At 41.0% G+C, this 15,265-nt stretch overlaps 2 protein-coding genes across 2 annotated transcripts; both read right to left on the minus strand.

The window, feature by feature from the left end:
- Positions 1–928: 928 nt before the first annotated feature.
- dhrs9 (dehydrogenase/reductase (SDR family) member 9) lies at positions 929–4,476 on the minus strand. The gene is made up of 5 exons (XM_069520691.1): positions 4,319–4,476; positions 2,728–3,042; positions 1,655–1,913; positions 1,407–1,570; positions 929–1,256 (listed from the first exon to the last, which is right to left on the minus strand). The coding sequence occupies exons 2-5, from the start codon at positions 3,038–3,040 to the stop codon at positions 1,036–1,038; spliced, it is 957 nt and encodes a 318-aa protein (XP_069376792.1). The 5' UTR covers positions 3,041–3,042; positions 4,319–4,476; the 3' UTR covers positions 929–1,035.
- A 2,164-nt stretch (positions 4,477–6,640) lies between these two features.
- gpr137c (G protein-coupled receptor 137c) lies at positions 6,641–14,987 on the minus strand. Its single transcript, XM_020111741.2, has 8 exons — positions 14,375–14,987; positions 13,409–13,458; positions 13,191–13,298; positions 12,964–13,102; positions 12,494–12,643; positions 11,870–11,995; positions 11,662–11,786; positions 6,641–11,562 (listed from the first exon to the last, which is right to left on the minus strand). Exons 1-8 carry the CDS (start codon positions 14,750–14,752, stop codon positions 11,286–11,288), a joined length of 1,353 nt encoding a protein of 450 aa, XP_019967300.2. The 5' UTR covers positions 14,753–14,987; the 3' UTR covers positions 6,641–11,285.
- Positions 14,988–15,265: the final 278 nt, after the last annotated feature.

Here is a 15,265-nt window from a genome sequence, read left to right on the forward strand (position 1 = left end):
CATGCAGCGAGGTTCTTTCCCGCTAAAGAGATGCACAGGTAGACAATAATGTCGTTGTGTTTATTATCTGTTGTTGTTTTGTTTGTTGTACTTTTTGTTTTGTTGTTGTGTTTTATGATCTGTTGTCAGGTTTTTTAAATTTCCATTGGGTTTTTTTTTGGTCATATTTTCTTATTTGTTGTTGTGTTCTTATTTAAAGAATTCAATATTGGACAGATTGGAGCCTGTGAAGCATCCTGGTTTCTCTTGTCGGCCAGCAGAGGGCAGTATAGCATCATATTTATCTATGCCATTATGTCATAGGTATCAGTTTTGTAAATACACCCAATTTTTTTCAAGATCCAAGAACCATTTTATAAGAAATCAAAGAAAATGTTAAAGATTGCAAACAATTACAGAAGAAAACATTGATAAAATCTCCTATGATTAGACATTTTGTTGTTATTCATCATCAGACTCAAAAAGCAGAAATAAAGAGTTTAGTGTTTCGTGATAATCCGACCTGTAGTTTTCCATAAACAGTCAATTTCATCCAGCAGCCAGGCCTATGTGTTGGCCACAGGTTGTTTATGTGAGAGGATATTAGGCCATATTGACTGGTGGGAGTATATGTGGAGATTTCTACTCATGTTAGTCGTTTCCCACAACTTCAAACAACTCCACTGGACTCAAATACAAACACAGGATGTAGATATGTGTGACAAAATGTGTTTTTCAGATTTTAATTTATCAATAATTCAACCAGATGTTAATGATCCTGAGAAACCTGCATAGCTGTGCGACATGAACTTTGTAATCAAGCCTGAATCGGGCTGTTTCTTTATGGCTCTCACCCTTTCACACATGTCAAGGCCGACCAGCACAGACTGAACAAACCTCAACGTGCCTGTAGATAACGTTAAAGAATGCACAATTACACAGGAGCACATCAGTTGGTTAAATTGTTTATATCACAGAAGTAATGCACAACTGTTTCCCATCCAAATGTTGTGTAAGAGTTACACACATGAATACCACAAAAAGAAGAACGGCCTATTATAGCTTCTTGGCGATGGGACAGGTTTGCCGGCTGAAGATGTAATCAGAGAGGCAGGAGGGCATGTATGACATCGGCAGCCAGAAGAGCTTGGCGTCCCAGCCCGGGGAGTAGCGGGTGCGGGGCCGGACCGCGGACACAGCGTGCTCCATGCAGCCGACCACCTTCATCAGATCCCCGTCGCTCATCTTGGGGATTTTATCATCTATTATTTCTAACGCTAGGAGGGAAAACAAGTGCAACAGATTAATGTATTGATGAAATGAAAGCAAGGAAATTAAGAAAGGAGATATGACGGAGCATCAGGGCCACTTGAAGGGAAAAAGATCGGAGAATAATGTCGTTCTCCCTGGTGATGATCCAGACTCACTCTTTGGCAGATACTCGGCTCCGTAGTCGTCTTTGACCTCCTGAGGCAGCTTGTCCCACAGCATCTGGACATTTCTCTTCAGGATGGCGCTGTCAGTCACGTTGGTTTTGAAGAAGCCGGGTTCGATGCAGAGGACTTTGACCCCGAAAGGCTTCATATTCACCCTGAGTGAGACATTTCATTTCATCAGTGCTTCTGTTCTAACGAGGATCCTGACGAGTAATTTGCTCTGTGGATGAATGTTTCACCTGAGGCTGTCGTTGAAGGCCTCCACGCCATACTTGGAGATGGTGTACGGGCCTCCAGTTGCACTGATCCTCCCAAACACGCTGGCCACGTTCACCACCCTGCCTCTGGCCTTCTTAATCAGCGGGAGGACGCTCAGGGTCACAGCGATCACCCCGTTCAGGTTCACGTCCAGCATTGACTTGAAATCATCAATGGTCAGCCAATCATTCGGGGCGGAGGGAATGGACACGCCTGCATTGTTCACTACAGCCCATAAACCTGGAGGACGACAGAGGACCAATTTAACTTTCACCCCTGTCCTACTTGTCCCCAACGTTCAATGAATACGTGCATTCAACAAATGAATACGCGGACGTCCCACAGTGTGAAAAAACTGAAGAAATCCAACAAATCAAGACAGAAATTGACTTAAAGACAAACATGAAACCAACGCAAACTAAAAGGATTTGTGTCCAGACAAGAGACAGAAAAACTGTGTGTATCTTCAGGTTGAACTGCAGGAGGTGAAAGGTCCTGGTAAAAAATCAACCAGACGCCTGCAGCAGATCCAAAGTCCAACACACAGAAAGTGTGTCAAAGGATCGTGTTGTGGTCGAGGACAATAGATTAACATCATATTTCTGTTTAGAAATCACTAAATAATTACTTCTGTGTTTACCTGGACACTGAAAACTCCTATAACCTCCTTTTGCGTAGAATAATATGTTCTTACTCGTCTTTAAAGGACTAAATAAATCCAGAAGAATGAATATTATTGATATTAATTAACTGGATATTCCAGTTCTGCTGAGAAATCCCTCATGAATAATCAGGTTTGGACGCTTTGGCTTCACTTTTGAGGAGCAGTCCTGTCGGCCATCTTTATTTACATAATGTTTGATTCTATTGTGTCTCATTTCCTGAAATTCCACATTTCGGAAGATAGTTAAATGTTTGACAGAGCTGATGCAGAAAACCGAGATCCAAAATCCTTATCTGAAACTTGAGCCAGAGCAAACGTATAATGGTTAATGATGGACTTTACTACGTATAATCCAAGCTTTAACTGTGACCTGATGGCCACCACGCTCACCTCGCTCGCCCACTTTCTCCTTGATAGCTGCTGCCACTTTGTCCACGCTGTTCTTAGACGTCACATCGAGGTGCGTGGTGGTCAGGCTGCTGGAGCAGGACTTCTTCAGGCCCTCCTCTCCCTTCTCCGTGAAGCACGCCGCGATCACTCGGAACCCCTGCTTGTCCAGATGGCGAGCCAGCAGGTTGCCGAAACCTGAGTCGCAGCCGGTGACGTACACATACTTGCTGCCTTTGTCAGGGACCCTTGACAGCTCCCTGAACCAGCGGTACAGGTAGAAGAGAACCACCAGGCCCAGGAGGTACAGGTACATGACTGCAGGAGCACAGAGGAGGAGACCGTTAATCACTGAGTTATATAAACAAGCGTGTGGCAATAAATTGTGCAACAGGATGATAAAGAGTTTGACTCAGTGGGCATTATGGGAAACAGGTTTGAGTTCCACTTTATGCTTCTTTCAACCGGCTGCAATTCAAAAGGAAATATTGTCCTAAATAACAAAAAAATAATAAAGTATTATTATAAACTAGTATTTAACATTTTGTGGCAAATGAATGTACTTCCTGTGCTTAAAAAACGTTTTCCGGCTTTAAAGCCTAAATATGAGCATTATAATATCAGATCAAATAAAGTATGATGATAAAATATCACAAACGGATGCATCAAAGTGAATAATCCAATAATTTCATAACACAAAATATGACATTTCTCTGTAAAAGGACGTAGGACACTTTAACTTCCATATGGCCTTTTCAAAATAAGAACTCAGAAGGAAACATGTTTTTTACTGCATTTACTTCTTTTGTTTATAGAATTATTTTCATCTCAAAAACCTAAACAGGAAAATTATATCATGAATCAGAACAATAATAATATAATAAAGCAAAAAGGATATTAGTTAAATAAAGGACAATGACAATTAAAAAGGTGAAATTATGAAACAACAGTATTTTGCATTTTTTTGTGACACTTGACTTTCACTGCAATGTGGCCTTTTCAAAATAAGAGCTCACTGCACATTTCAAAAGAAAAGATTTTACTCAATTTACTTCCTGTGCTTCTATAATGATTTTCAGTATAAAAGTCTAAACAGGATCATTATATCAGGCTCAATCCAAATAAAGCGTCATGAAGTCAAGTAAAATGATCAAAAACAAGTTTTTCATGTTTCATAAATTATGATAAAGTATAAATTATAAATAAAGAATAATTATAATTTAAAAAAATCAATTTTCTTGTTGACGCTTCACTTCCATTGTCATGTGGCCTTTACAATATAAGAGCGGACACGACGCTGTCATTGATTGATTAATATTAAAAACCTCGTCAACACTTTTCTGCGTTCGAACCTCTTTATATTCAGTCAATGGCTAAAACGTTCAAACGTCGCGTTGAAAAGAATCGTGACAAGTGAGACCGAGAGAAACCCGCGAAGCCTTCAGCAAGAAATCAGGTCTCCATGTTCAGAAGCGACAGAAGAAGAGAGAGAGAGAAAGTTTCCAACTGCTCAGAGAGAAGAACAATGATTATTAGGATTATTAGGATTATTAGGATTATTAGGATTATTAGAGAATAAAGCTGAGACTCTCACCTGCTGCTCTGAAAACTAAACGTGTCTCTAACAAACCCCCCAAACTGGTTTGGACCACAGGAATTTACGGAGGCTCACAAGTGACAAGAAACCCAAAGCTCACAAGGCATCATGACGTCACCATCCAGCCAGCCAGCAGCAACTATTTCAGAAGCTCGTGAAGTTCAAATGTAAAAGTTTCACTAAATAAAACATCAAACTTTAGAGTTAAAACAGACGCTTGACTTATTGTTTAAATCATAGCCACGATGTCTCAAGCGCCGTCTGGTGGCTGTTTGCAGTATAGCAATAAGTCTTTCCTCCTCTACTTAAATTCATAAGTGGAAATTATTTATATTATTATATGTGTTAGTGTATTAAACATCATTAAAAAAAAGATCAATAAGCAGTTAAATTATAATGAAGTTTAAAACTATAAAATAAAACATTGTTTAAAGATGATGCGCCCCAAAAGTGTCTTGAGCACCATCTGGTGGCTGTTTGCAGTATAGCAAAAAGTCCTTCCTCCTCTACTTAAATTCATAAGTGCAAATTATTTATATTATCATATGTGTTATTGTATTAAACATGATTTAAAAAAATAAAATAAAATACATTTTAATTATCAATAAGCAATTCAAATTATAATAAAGTTTAAAACTATAAAATAAAACATTGTTCAAAACATGATGCTCTCCAAAAGTGTCTTGAGCACCATCTGGTGGCTGTTTGCAGTATAGCAAAAAGTCCTTCCTCCTCTACTTAAATTCATAAGTGCAAATTATTTACATTATTATATGTGCATTATTATTGTATTAAACATCATTTTAATAAATAAATACAATTAATATAAATCATCAATAAGCTGTTCAAATTATAATAAAGTTTACAACTATAAAATAATATATAATATATATACAATACAATATATTTCAAAGGTCATCAGTGCATTTTACATTTGCAGTGTTGTATGCTGATTTATTTGTAAAGTCAGATTTCTGCACATGTGGATGATTCTGGCCTTTATATAACGTTTACGTGGAAAATACATAATCTGAATAAAATAATACACATTTCACACGGTGCTGCTTAACAACATAAAGTCACAAAATAGACTCAATTTACACTGAGCTGATAATGAACCTCCACATCCTCCAAATGTCCCAGAAAATACTTAATTCAGATCTCACATCAATCACCATAGTAAACATGAACCTTTCATAAAAACCTTATCATGTGTTTTACATGAGATATTTGTGTGTTTTAATGATTTCACAGGTTAAATTCTGCTTCTACAGTTGTTATTAACCTCAAACAGAACTTTTCAGATGTTGATGAAGAATCAAGGGATGAATAAGACCACTGTTCTATGTAAATCATCCACACTATTTATAAAGCTGTCCATGTGTAAATTATTGTCCTTTCCCCCCCAAAATTCATCTTGGACACATAATAATTAGAATAACTAAACACTTTATTTACGTAGCAGCATTAAAACACATGTACAAGGTGCTTTACGGGTTAAAAATCTGATTTTCAACAGTTAAACAGCAAAAAATAAGACAAAATTGAAGATCACGCAGCATTAGATACAGATACAACACAGTGAAATGTTGCAGGTGAGAAGACAGTGAAAACAAGATAAAAAAGAACATTATACAATGATTGAAATAACTGGAATCAAAAAAATAAATGTGTCTTGAAGAGAGATTTAAAGAGTTTTCCTGATGGGTCTTCTCAGGGGTTCCACAGAGGTCATGATCCTCTTCTTTGATTTTTCAAGACAGCATTTGGACTCACGCAGGAGTCAGTGACCGACCGAGCGTTACCTCGGGTGTTTTCATGTGATTCATCAATCAGTCACTTTTCATGACTGAAAAAATCAATTATAGTGAGTGAAACTTTACAGATACAAATTAAGCATTTCGTGGGACTCAATTATCATTTTCTATGTTCATCTTTATTCTGAACATTAATATTCATGATGAATTTAACAAAATGAATAGAAACCAGTTGGCAGACTGTACCCACCTGTACCTTCATGTTATGTTCAATTATAAGTCATGCAGAACATGTTTTACAGCCTGCATTTGACTTGTGCAGTGATTAGTCAAGCCCTACAAATATAAGACATGTGCACAAAAATTACTAATGTGTGTAGAACATGAATCTGGCAGGAAGTTCAGCAGGAAGAGGGCAATGACCTGTGGTGCAGGAGTGAATGCCAAAGCAGCGACACCAAGTCTCACACTCATATATTTACATACTTCTATCTGTCTCAGGTGGATGGTGGACACATGAGGAAAAAAAGAACAAACCTCCAACAGAGAAGATGGCTCTTAATTATTTGTACAGACTTTTATTGTGATTTACATAATTTACAAAGTGGAAACACACCTGAAGATTCAATTTAATGAGTTTTCATCGTCTTACTTAAGACTCAATGTTTAAAAGTAGACTGTGATGAAAAGTCTCGTGTGGTTTGATTCATGAAAACATCCTCAAACTGTCAGTTAATGAGTCTATGATGAATGAAAATCTGCAGGAAAACAGATTGTGACATTTGATTATCATACCAGATAATGTGCTGGATTCAAAACAATAATCACATAGTTTGAACAGTTGTATTATTTCTCCAAACTCCACCCCCGCGAGTCTACCTAACTTGGTCAATTCCAAGTTCCCCTTCTCCATAAATCCCATTGGACTCCTCCTCTTCCTGTTTGCCAGTCGGTACTTCCGCACGGATGCAGAGCTGCGTGGATCTGGAGCCCATAGATCTTCATGATGTAAATACTGTTTCAAATATCAACCCAGTTATTCGATCTTCTGTGTGTTCGACGTGTCGCTGCACATTTGTCGTTGTTCACTTGTGTTTTAGAGGAAAACTCGTCTCATTAGTTCCTCACGTCAATGCTAAGCTAAGCTAGCATCACAAGCTAACCGCACCTGAGCGTGTGTGAAATTCTCATGTAAACACTTGATCACTTGTTTTGTCCTAAACTAACTAAAGTACGTCCAGTTGACTCTGAGGAAACATCTGGAGATGTATCTTCATATAATATATAATAATATACAACAATGATCAGCTTTTCATTTCCATCAATATCAAAGTAACACAAGTTCAATACACATAGTTGGTTTCATAGATTTGTATTGTGTGAACTCAGTGAGGAGAAATAACACAGGATTGATCTACATCATTCAAATATTCTGAAAATGTGAATTTAAACTCAAAATTACAGTAATGTAACATTTATCGTGTTTTTTATATTGAAATGTTTTTCATAATGTATTTATATTATTATTTAGATATAATTGATTAACTTTAAATTAACTTCTAATAACTAATGCGGCATTTATTGAGATCATTCTCTGTGAATCTTATTAAGAGAAACAAGTTCTCATCAGTTTATATCAACAATTATCTCCATTAATGTCTCATTATTACTTGTTGAGCTGTTTTGCTCCTGAATGAGGATTTTGCTTTCAAACACTTGATAAATATGGGCTATACAATTAGAATTTGATGGACTGACTGAGAACGACAAACACTCGATAAATAGTACAACATTTTACAGACATGACGCAGATCTACAATGTGTTTTACCTCCTCATTGTTTTCACAATGCATAACCATTATATTGATATATATTGGACATCATTATTGATATTCTTGTATTGCTCAGCCCTAATTTGACCTTTATTAGAATGTTAATGTCACCGTTTGAGCTCCATCTAAATGTATTTTATATGAACTAAAGTGAGTCAGTTGAGTCACAAAGACATCGATAGACTCAATTGAAAATGTTAAAGTAGAGTCTATCTATTCTATGAATATCCTGTTATAATTCAGCTTCTTACTGGACCAGATGGACATTTTGCCCACAAGTTGAACTCTTTCATTTCCTATCCCTGTGGTTGTAGTTTATACAAGAACATTTGTTACCACCTAGAAATGGAACAGCAGTGTGTTAGCTTGTAAAAGTAAAATTCAACTGTAATATTTGGATTTGAATTATTTTATAATTGTATGATTATAATTGTATGTGAGATTGTTAGATTAGCTCAAGCATGAAAAGTCAGTCAACAAAACAATGTTGTTTTGAGCCAAGCAAGTTAAAACTGGAAATGCTGTGACACACTTAACACTCAGAAGATCTAATCAATGGTTTGTTATTTTAGGTAAAGCAGTTACAGAGGAGATCCCACACGGAGCCACCAGGGGCCGGAGCTGCTGCCAGGAGCCACCATGAGGGCACTATTGCATAAAATAGCGAAACATTTATAAGATGTATATTATGTCGTCCAAAATATGGAAAAAAGTCATAGGTTAGTATGTCGTTTAAAATATGAAAAAAAAAGTCATAGGTTAGTATGTCGTCTAAAATATATGAAAAAAAAGTCATAGGTTAGTATGTCGTCTAAAATATTCTTTCATGTTTGGAGGGAGAGGCTGCAACATACAGCTTCACCACCAGATGTCACTAGAGTCTACACATTGTATCAATAGTGTTGTATTGCCCAGCCGTACCAAACACATATATATAAATATATATATATATATCATTTGATTGAAAACTGAAAAAAAATCACTCAACTATCCACAGTGAGTTGTAGTTGTACAAACACTAAGCTGTGTGAATTGATGGAGAACACAACCCTGACTAACTGTGACTCTTATTTCCTGCAGATCTCCAGCTGTCTGTCTCAAGCTGAAGGCCTCTCACAGCAGCACAGAGCGAGTTGGACCAAAAGACGAGATAAACGACGATTGCTCCCCAAAAGATGTGGCAGACTCTGGCTCCAAATGCACAAGATGGAAGCTTTTGTGTCCTGGATATTTTGGCATAAATTCTGCCCAGCTCACGATATGATGCTATTAAGATGTTGTTTGATCCAATTCGTGGCAACCATCACTCATTGAAAGATCATGTTATCCCCATACAAGCTGGCATGTTCCAACCAGACAGACAATTTTAAATTGCCTCTGCTGTGCCATTAATTAGTATTTCAAGTAGTTTTCATATATATATATATATATATGTCATGCCCTCCTCCTCACCTGCCTACTAGTCTCTCTCTCTCCCTCTCTATTGGTGTGTAGGTGCAGGGCTGATTAATCATGCGAACCTGGTGTGCTGGAGTTGGGGTCTTGATTGACCAGCTGCCTATTTAAGCTCAACCACTGCTCTCAGTCAGCGCCGGACTATAGACTCCGTTAAGTTAGTGATAGCTGCGGCTATTCAAAACTATTACTTTCTGTATACGTCCTGCGAGCCTGCAACCTAACTTTTCTGTATTCCTGCTCAGGACCAGCAGCTGGATTACAGCCCTGACTCCAGTTCCAGAGCCCTGCCTGCCTGCTCAAACTGTTGGACTTCTCCAATAAACTCAGTAACTTGAAACCTGCCTCTGCGTCCAAGCCCGGTTCTTAACAGTATAGTCCGGCCACAATGGACTTGGCAGAGCAAGCTGAGTCCCTCAGAGAGGCAATGACTCACCAGGAAGCACATCTGGGTCATCACGACAAGGCTCTGACGGATATCAGCGACAGGTTGGATCAGATCACCACCGCCCTGTCGGCTCTCATCGTTCGGCTGGACACAGTTCCTACCCCCGCTGCTCAGGTCTCTGCTCCAGTTCAACAAGCCCCTCCAGCCGCACAATCTGCCTCTGCTGTCCTGGAACCCCGGATTCCTCCACCAGCTAAGTACTCTGGGGATCCCAACACCTGTCGCCAGTTTCTCACCCAATGCCAGTTAGCCTTCAATGCACAACCCATTAGATATGCTAGTGATAATGCTAAGATCGCTTACCTGGTTAACTTATTAGAGGGCCGTCCGCTCAGCTTATATAATGCCCTCTTCGAGCAAAACTCTCCGCTGGCCGTGTCTGCCGATGCCTTCGCTATGGATCCTGCCAAGGTCTCTGCTGTCGCGGACTGGCCAACTCCTACCAATCGCAAGCAGCTGCAGCGCTTCAACGGTTTTGCCAACTTTTATAGGAGGTTTGTGAGGAACTACAGCACCATGGCAGCTCCTCTGACAGCGCTCACCTCTTCCTCAGTTCCATTCCGCTGGACTCCTGAGGCCGAGGCAGCTTTCTCCAACCTCAAGCGCCTGTTCATCTCCTCTCCCATCCTCGTCTACCCTGACCGATCACTTCAGTTTGTTGTGGAGACGGATGCGTCTGAGACTGGGGTAGGTGCTATACTATCCCAACGCTCTCCCCTAGATAACAAGATGCATCCTTGTGCTTTCTTCTCTCACAAGCTTGATCCCCCAGAGAGGAACTATGATGTTGGTAATCGAGAGCTACTTGCTGTGGTGTTGGCATTGGAGGAGTGGCGACACTGGCTCGAGGGTGCGGAGCACCCCTTCATTGTCTGGACGGACCACAGGAACCTTGCCTATATCCAGACAGCATCATATGTGTCCCCACTGAAAACAGTAACACAACCTACTTTTGACAACTGAGTCGGCTAAATGCTCAGTGAATATTACGACTTGAGGCCATTGCAGCTCCAGCATTAGCTACTTGAACTCAATAAGCCCACTTGTAACGTCCATAGAAGCACAACTGAATACAACACAATTTATAAGGAATGTGAAATAGGACCATGACAGCGATTATTAGGCCCCTGATGATTCCGCTTTCAAAAATTGCATGACAAACATTTAACAGAAAAAGTTTGGTCTCTGCAGTCTTAGGTGCGTTAGGTGGTAAAACTCTGGTCTGTGGACTGTGCTGGCTTTCATTCTGGTCCTTTTTTTTCAATTTAAAGATGGTGAAGTCTTCAAAAAGAAGTTCGTCGTGGCACAACAACTTCCCACATTCCTCCAAAACAACCAGTTTTTGTGCTATGCGACTTGGTCCTCAGCAATCTCTCATAGTACCACTCAACAGCACCTGCTTCGATGACGTTGGGGAGGCAAAATGGTGACGCAAATGACAAATGACACTTAGATGTCAGTCCTTCGTACGCTTAATTCTGCGGGGTGCAGAAATATGTTTGCGACCCGCAGTAATAACTTTGTGGCGTGGAATAGTAATTACTGTGATGATGGTGGTGATAGTTGTTGTTCTGTGGGGTGGAGTAGTAGTTGTGGTGGTGACTCTGGATGTTCCCGTAGGCAAAGAGCACAGGGGCGGTGGAGGATGGCGGCTGATGAGCGCCAGCCACGCCCACCGTCGGCGCCCCGTTACACTGGATGGAGCCGTACCAGCTCGAGGCACCCAGCTGGGGCGTGCTGGAGAGGAGGCTGAGAGGAAAAGAGACAGTGGAGAATTAATCAGTGACCATATTGACTTTTCAAAGTTTCCTTGAAAAACCAGACTGTGTTGGTGGTTGTTGTGCCCACCTGGCTCGATCAGCCCGACTGGTATTGCTTCTGGACAGGTCATCATCACTGTCATACCGTCGAGGGTTGTCAAAGAAATACGTTCTGGAGCTGAAACTGTGGCTGTTGATCATCCCTCCGGCAGTCTGAGAGATACGGTAGACTTTCAAGTATCTTCAGCATTTGAGAAAATTCACAGCTCATGTGGATTTTTAACGAATTCTCTTACCAGGTTTTGGTTGGGTCGCTGGACCCGGAAGAAAACCACAACTAAGCTGGTGGGTAGCAGCTCCCAGAAGAACGAAATGATCCCAAACACGATGTAGGCTTCACCGCTGATCTCCTGCACATCAGCCTGAAACAAACACACACACACACACACAATTTCAAACTAGGCCTCCCCCTGCCTCCAGTCTTCATGTGAAGAGTTTCCGTTTTGCTTATTTATCATTGGAAACACAGGTGGTTTTCTGGACTTCATGTCTGAAAACGGTTTCATTGAAGGCTAAAAAGAAAATGGGTGAAAAACTTGGTACACACAAGAGACAGAATAATGTTGAGATGCTGAACCGACAGCTGTGATGCAGACAGATTAAAGGAATCATTTCTAATGTCAGATTACACACACACACACACACACAATGATGGAGCCCTTTCTAAAGGGCTGTCCATCTCAAGGCCTGAGCCCTGATGTAGGTCAGAACACACACACACACACACACACACACACACACACTCACACACACACACACACACTCAGAGTTATTTATAGCCAAATGAAGCCCTCCAACCGACCACCAAGCCTTGCTTTCCCAAATCTCCTCAACACACACACACACACCTGATCCATTACCTGATCAGAACCACTGTACCAGCCATAGTTAAAGGGACTGGGTCGGTCCTGTGGTGACAAAACCACCACCACCAGGTTGTAACAGGCCCTGGACGTGAAGAGGAGAATCACCACGGCTCCGACGGCGGTCGCCTGGCACACTGACGTACCCTGCAGGAAGAGTCACTGTTTATTGCAGACGTTCACGCTCATGAATCAGAACTGATTCAGATATGGGCCACAGATGTGATCCACCAATATGACTGACGCCTCTCTGTGACTAAAATGAGAAACATCAGGCCAGAAATTGACTTTGATGTGAGGTAAGCATCTGCGGTGCCTGAGTCGTGAGTCACATTCATTGTATTCTGATGGTAACCCACAGTTCATGCAAACATGAAGGCTTTCTGTGCTTTTAACTTGAAATTTCATACATGCTAACATGAAGAGTCCAGAGCTACGACAATTATTTCATGCATTCCCGGTTTCACCTTAGATTCAAGGTAAACGTTGGCAGAGGACATCTTGGCAATCTTGAAGATGCAGACAGCCAGAGAGACGGCACACAAGACGAACAGACTGTCGCTGATCAGGACTCGGGCCAACACTGCATGTCTGATTCCCCCCTCACTGCAAAGAGGAGGATTTGAACTTGTTTAATAATAATCACAAATACACTGAAATGTATTGATCGCAGTGTTTTTTTTGTTTCGTTTACCTCGGTGATTCTGAACGCTCCAGAGCTCCTTGCACTAACAATGCACAAGTTAGATTCACCACCAGGAAAAATATACTGAGACACAGGAAGAGCAAACGTAGAGGAACCCTGGAAAATACAGTTAGAGGAGGACAAGAAAACAAAAAATGATTTTATTTGTGGCACAAAACAGAAGAAACTGCACAAAACAATAAGGTCAACACAGAGAAAAGACTCACTTGTATTTGGTGAGCTCTGGAGAATACTTGGCTTTGGCCTTAAACATAACCTGAACAAAGACAAGACAAAATACTGCTCATAAACATATATCACTTTTATGATATTTTAACAAAACAAATATTTTTTCTTCAGGGGATATATCAACTGGCTGCTGCTCTGTTGCCAACATGTTATCAGGAGTGACCTTAAAAGATCAGACCTGAAGTTTACTAAAGCTGGGACACTGACCTCCACTGATCTAGTTCACTAACTTCCTGACACAACCTTTTACTTTTGAAAAAGATGTTTAATGAAATATTAACGAGATTAAGCTGCACAAACACATAAATGACGAATATTTAAGAATATTATATTTAAATTATCAGTCTCATTAGCTCATTTAATTATAGATGCAACAGGAACAAACCCATGACAGATTGCTCAACATGGTCAATATTCACTTTATACACACACACCAGAGTCTTTCAGTGGGAGATGATACAGTATTTCTTACTGATCATTACCTTCTATAGGAAGCAGAATGAGGGGAAGTGGATAAGGATTCATGGCCGACTCAACAGAATATTTCCACACATGCATGTGAGTGTCAGATGGTCGCCTGTGAGTAATGAGGCTTCAAGTTCCCCCTGAACTCATGAAAACACACTGCAGTGTCATTCTGTCTCATACAGAGACACTCTAAGACAGTGGTTCACAATCTTTTTGGCTCATGTTTCCCCCTTTAGCTTCACAGAAACCAAATATGGAGGGACACAAGTTTTGTATTGTTCAACAATCTAGCCCCAACACGGAAACACATCTCATCTGATATATATGCTATAACCTGAGTCTAAAGGAAAACATTTGAGTGCAGAAGTGAACCAATGAGTTTTTTCAAGGGAAATCGAAGGAAAACAACGAGTGCAACTTTGCAGTGTCAGCACTTTTGCAGAATCAGGTCACAGGCACAGTGCACAGTGTCTTACCTGTGTGAAGTAGAGGTTGAGCAGGCAGAGTGTGAAGAACTGCAGGCAGACAGGGCAGCAGTACAGCAGCCAGTAGGCCAGGGGCTGCAGCTGGTTGGCCTGCAGCACATTTTTGAAGTAGAAGGAGAAGAGGGTGGTCCTGAGAGCTGCCCACAGCAGGCACAGGAACAGAAACACGCTCTGGAAGCTGAAGCGCTTGTGTCCGTAGTGCAAAATGAGCCAGAGCTGCAGGTAGACGAAGAGGAACAGGGCAGAGTAGAGGACAGTGTAGACAGTGGTGAGGCTGAGCTCCAGTGTTGGGGAGGCTGCAGCTCCTCCAGGGGACTCCTCCAGGGAGGTAAACAACCCGGAGGGGAGCTCCTCTCCTGCGGGAAACATCTCCACTAACACATGGGCAGCCTCAGACGCTAAAACTGGGTCAGATCACCGTGGATGACAAAAAAATAAGACGAGTGGAAATGCCAAGATGCTCATTCTGAGAACAAGTGGCATAATGAAACTGCGCTGGAATTAAAATCCAATCAATTAAAAGCAACAAAAGAGAGAGAGAGGAGGAAAGAGGAGAGAGAGGTTCCTGTGTTGTTCTCTGCAAAAACAACTTGAGGGGGCAAAACCTCCAGATCAGCTGTGATGCACTTTTATACACGCCCCTTGCTCTAGATTCACAAAGAGAAACTGGATCATCTATGGCCGCCATTTTGGATCAAAACTCTATTCACTCTCATGCGCAACAGCTGATTCCGGAGCCACAGATCCTAGGCAGTTTCCGAGCGCGACGGTTCCGCACACGCCCACTTTGCCAACGCGCTACCCCATTGGTCGACTCCACCGCCCAGCCTCCGCAGTTCCCTCACTCCATTGGCTCACGGTGATGTCAGCTGTGGAAGCGTC

The sequence above is a fragment of the Paralichthys olivaceus genome, chromosome 24 (genome assembly GCF_024713975.1).
Source record: "Paralichthys olivaceus isolate ysfri-2021 chromosome 24, ASM2471397v2, whole genome shotgun sequence".
Taxonomy (NCBI): Eukaryota; Metazoa; Chordata; class Actinopteri; order Pleuronectiformes; family Paralichthyidae; genus Paralichthys; species Paralichthys olivaceus.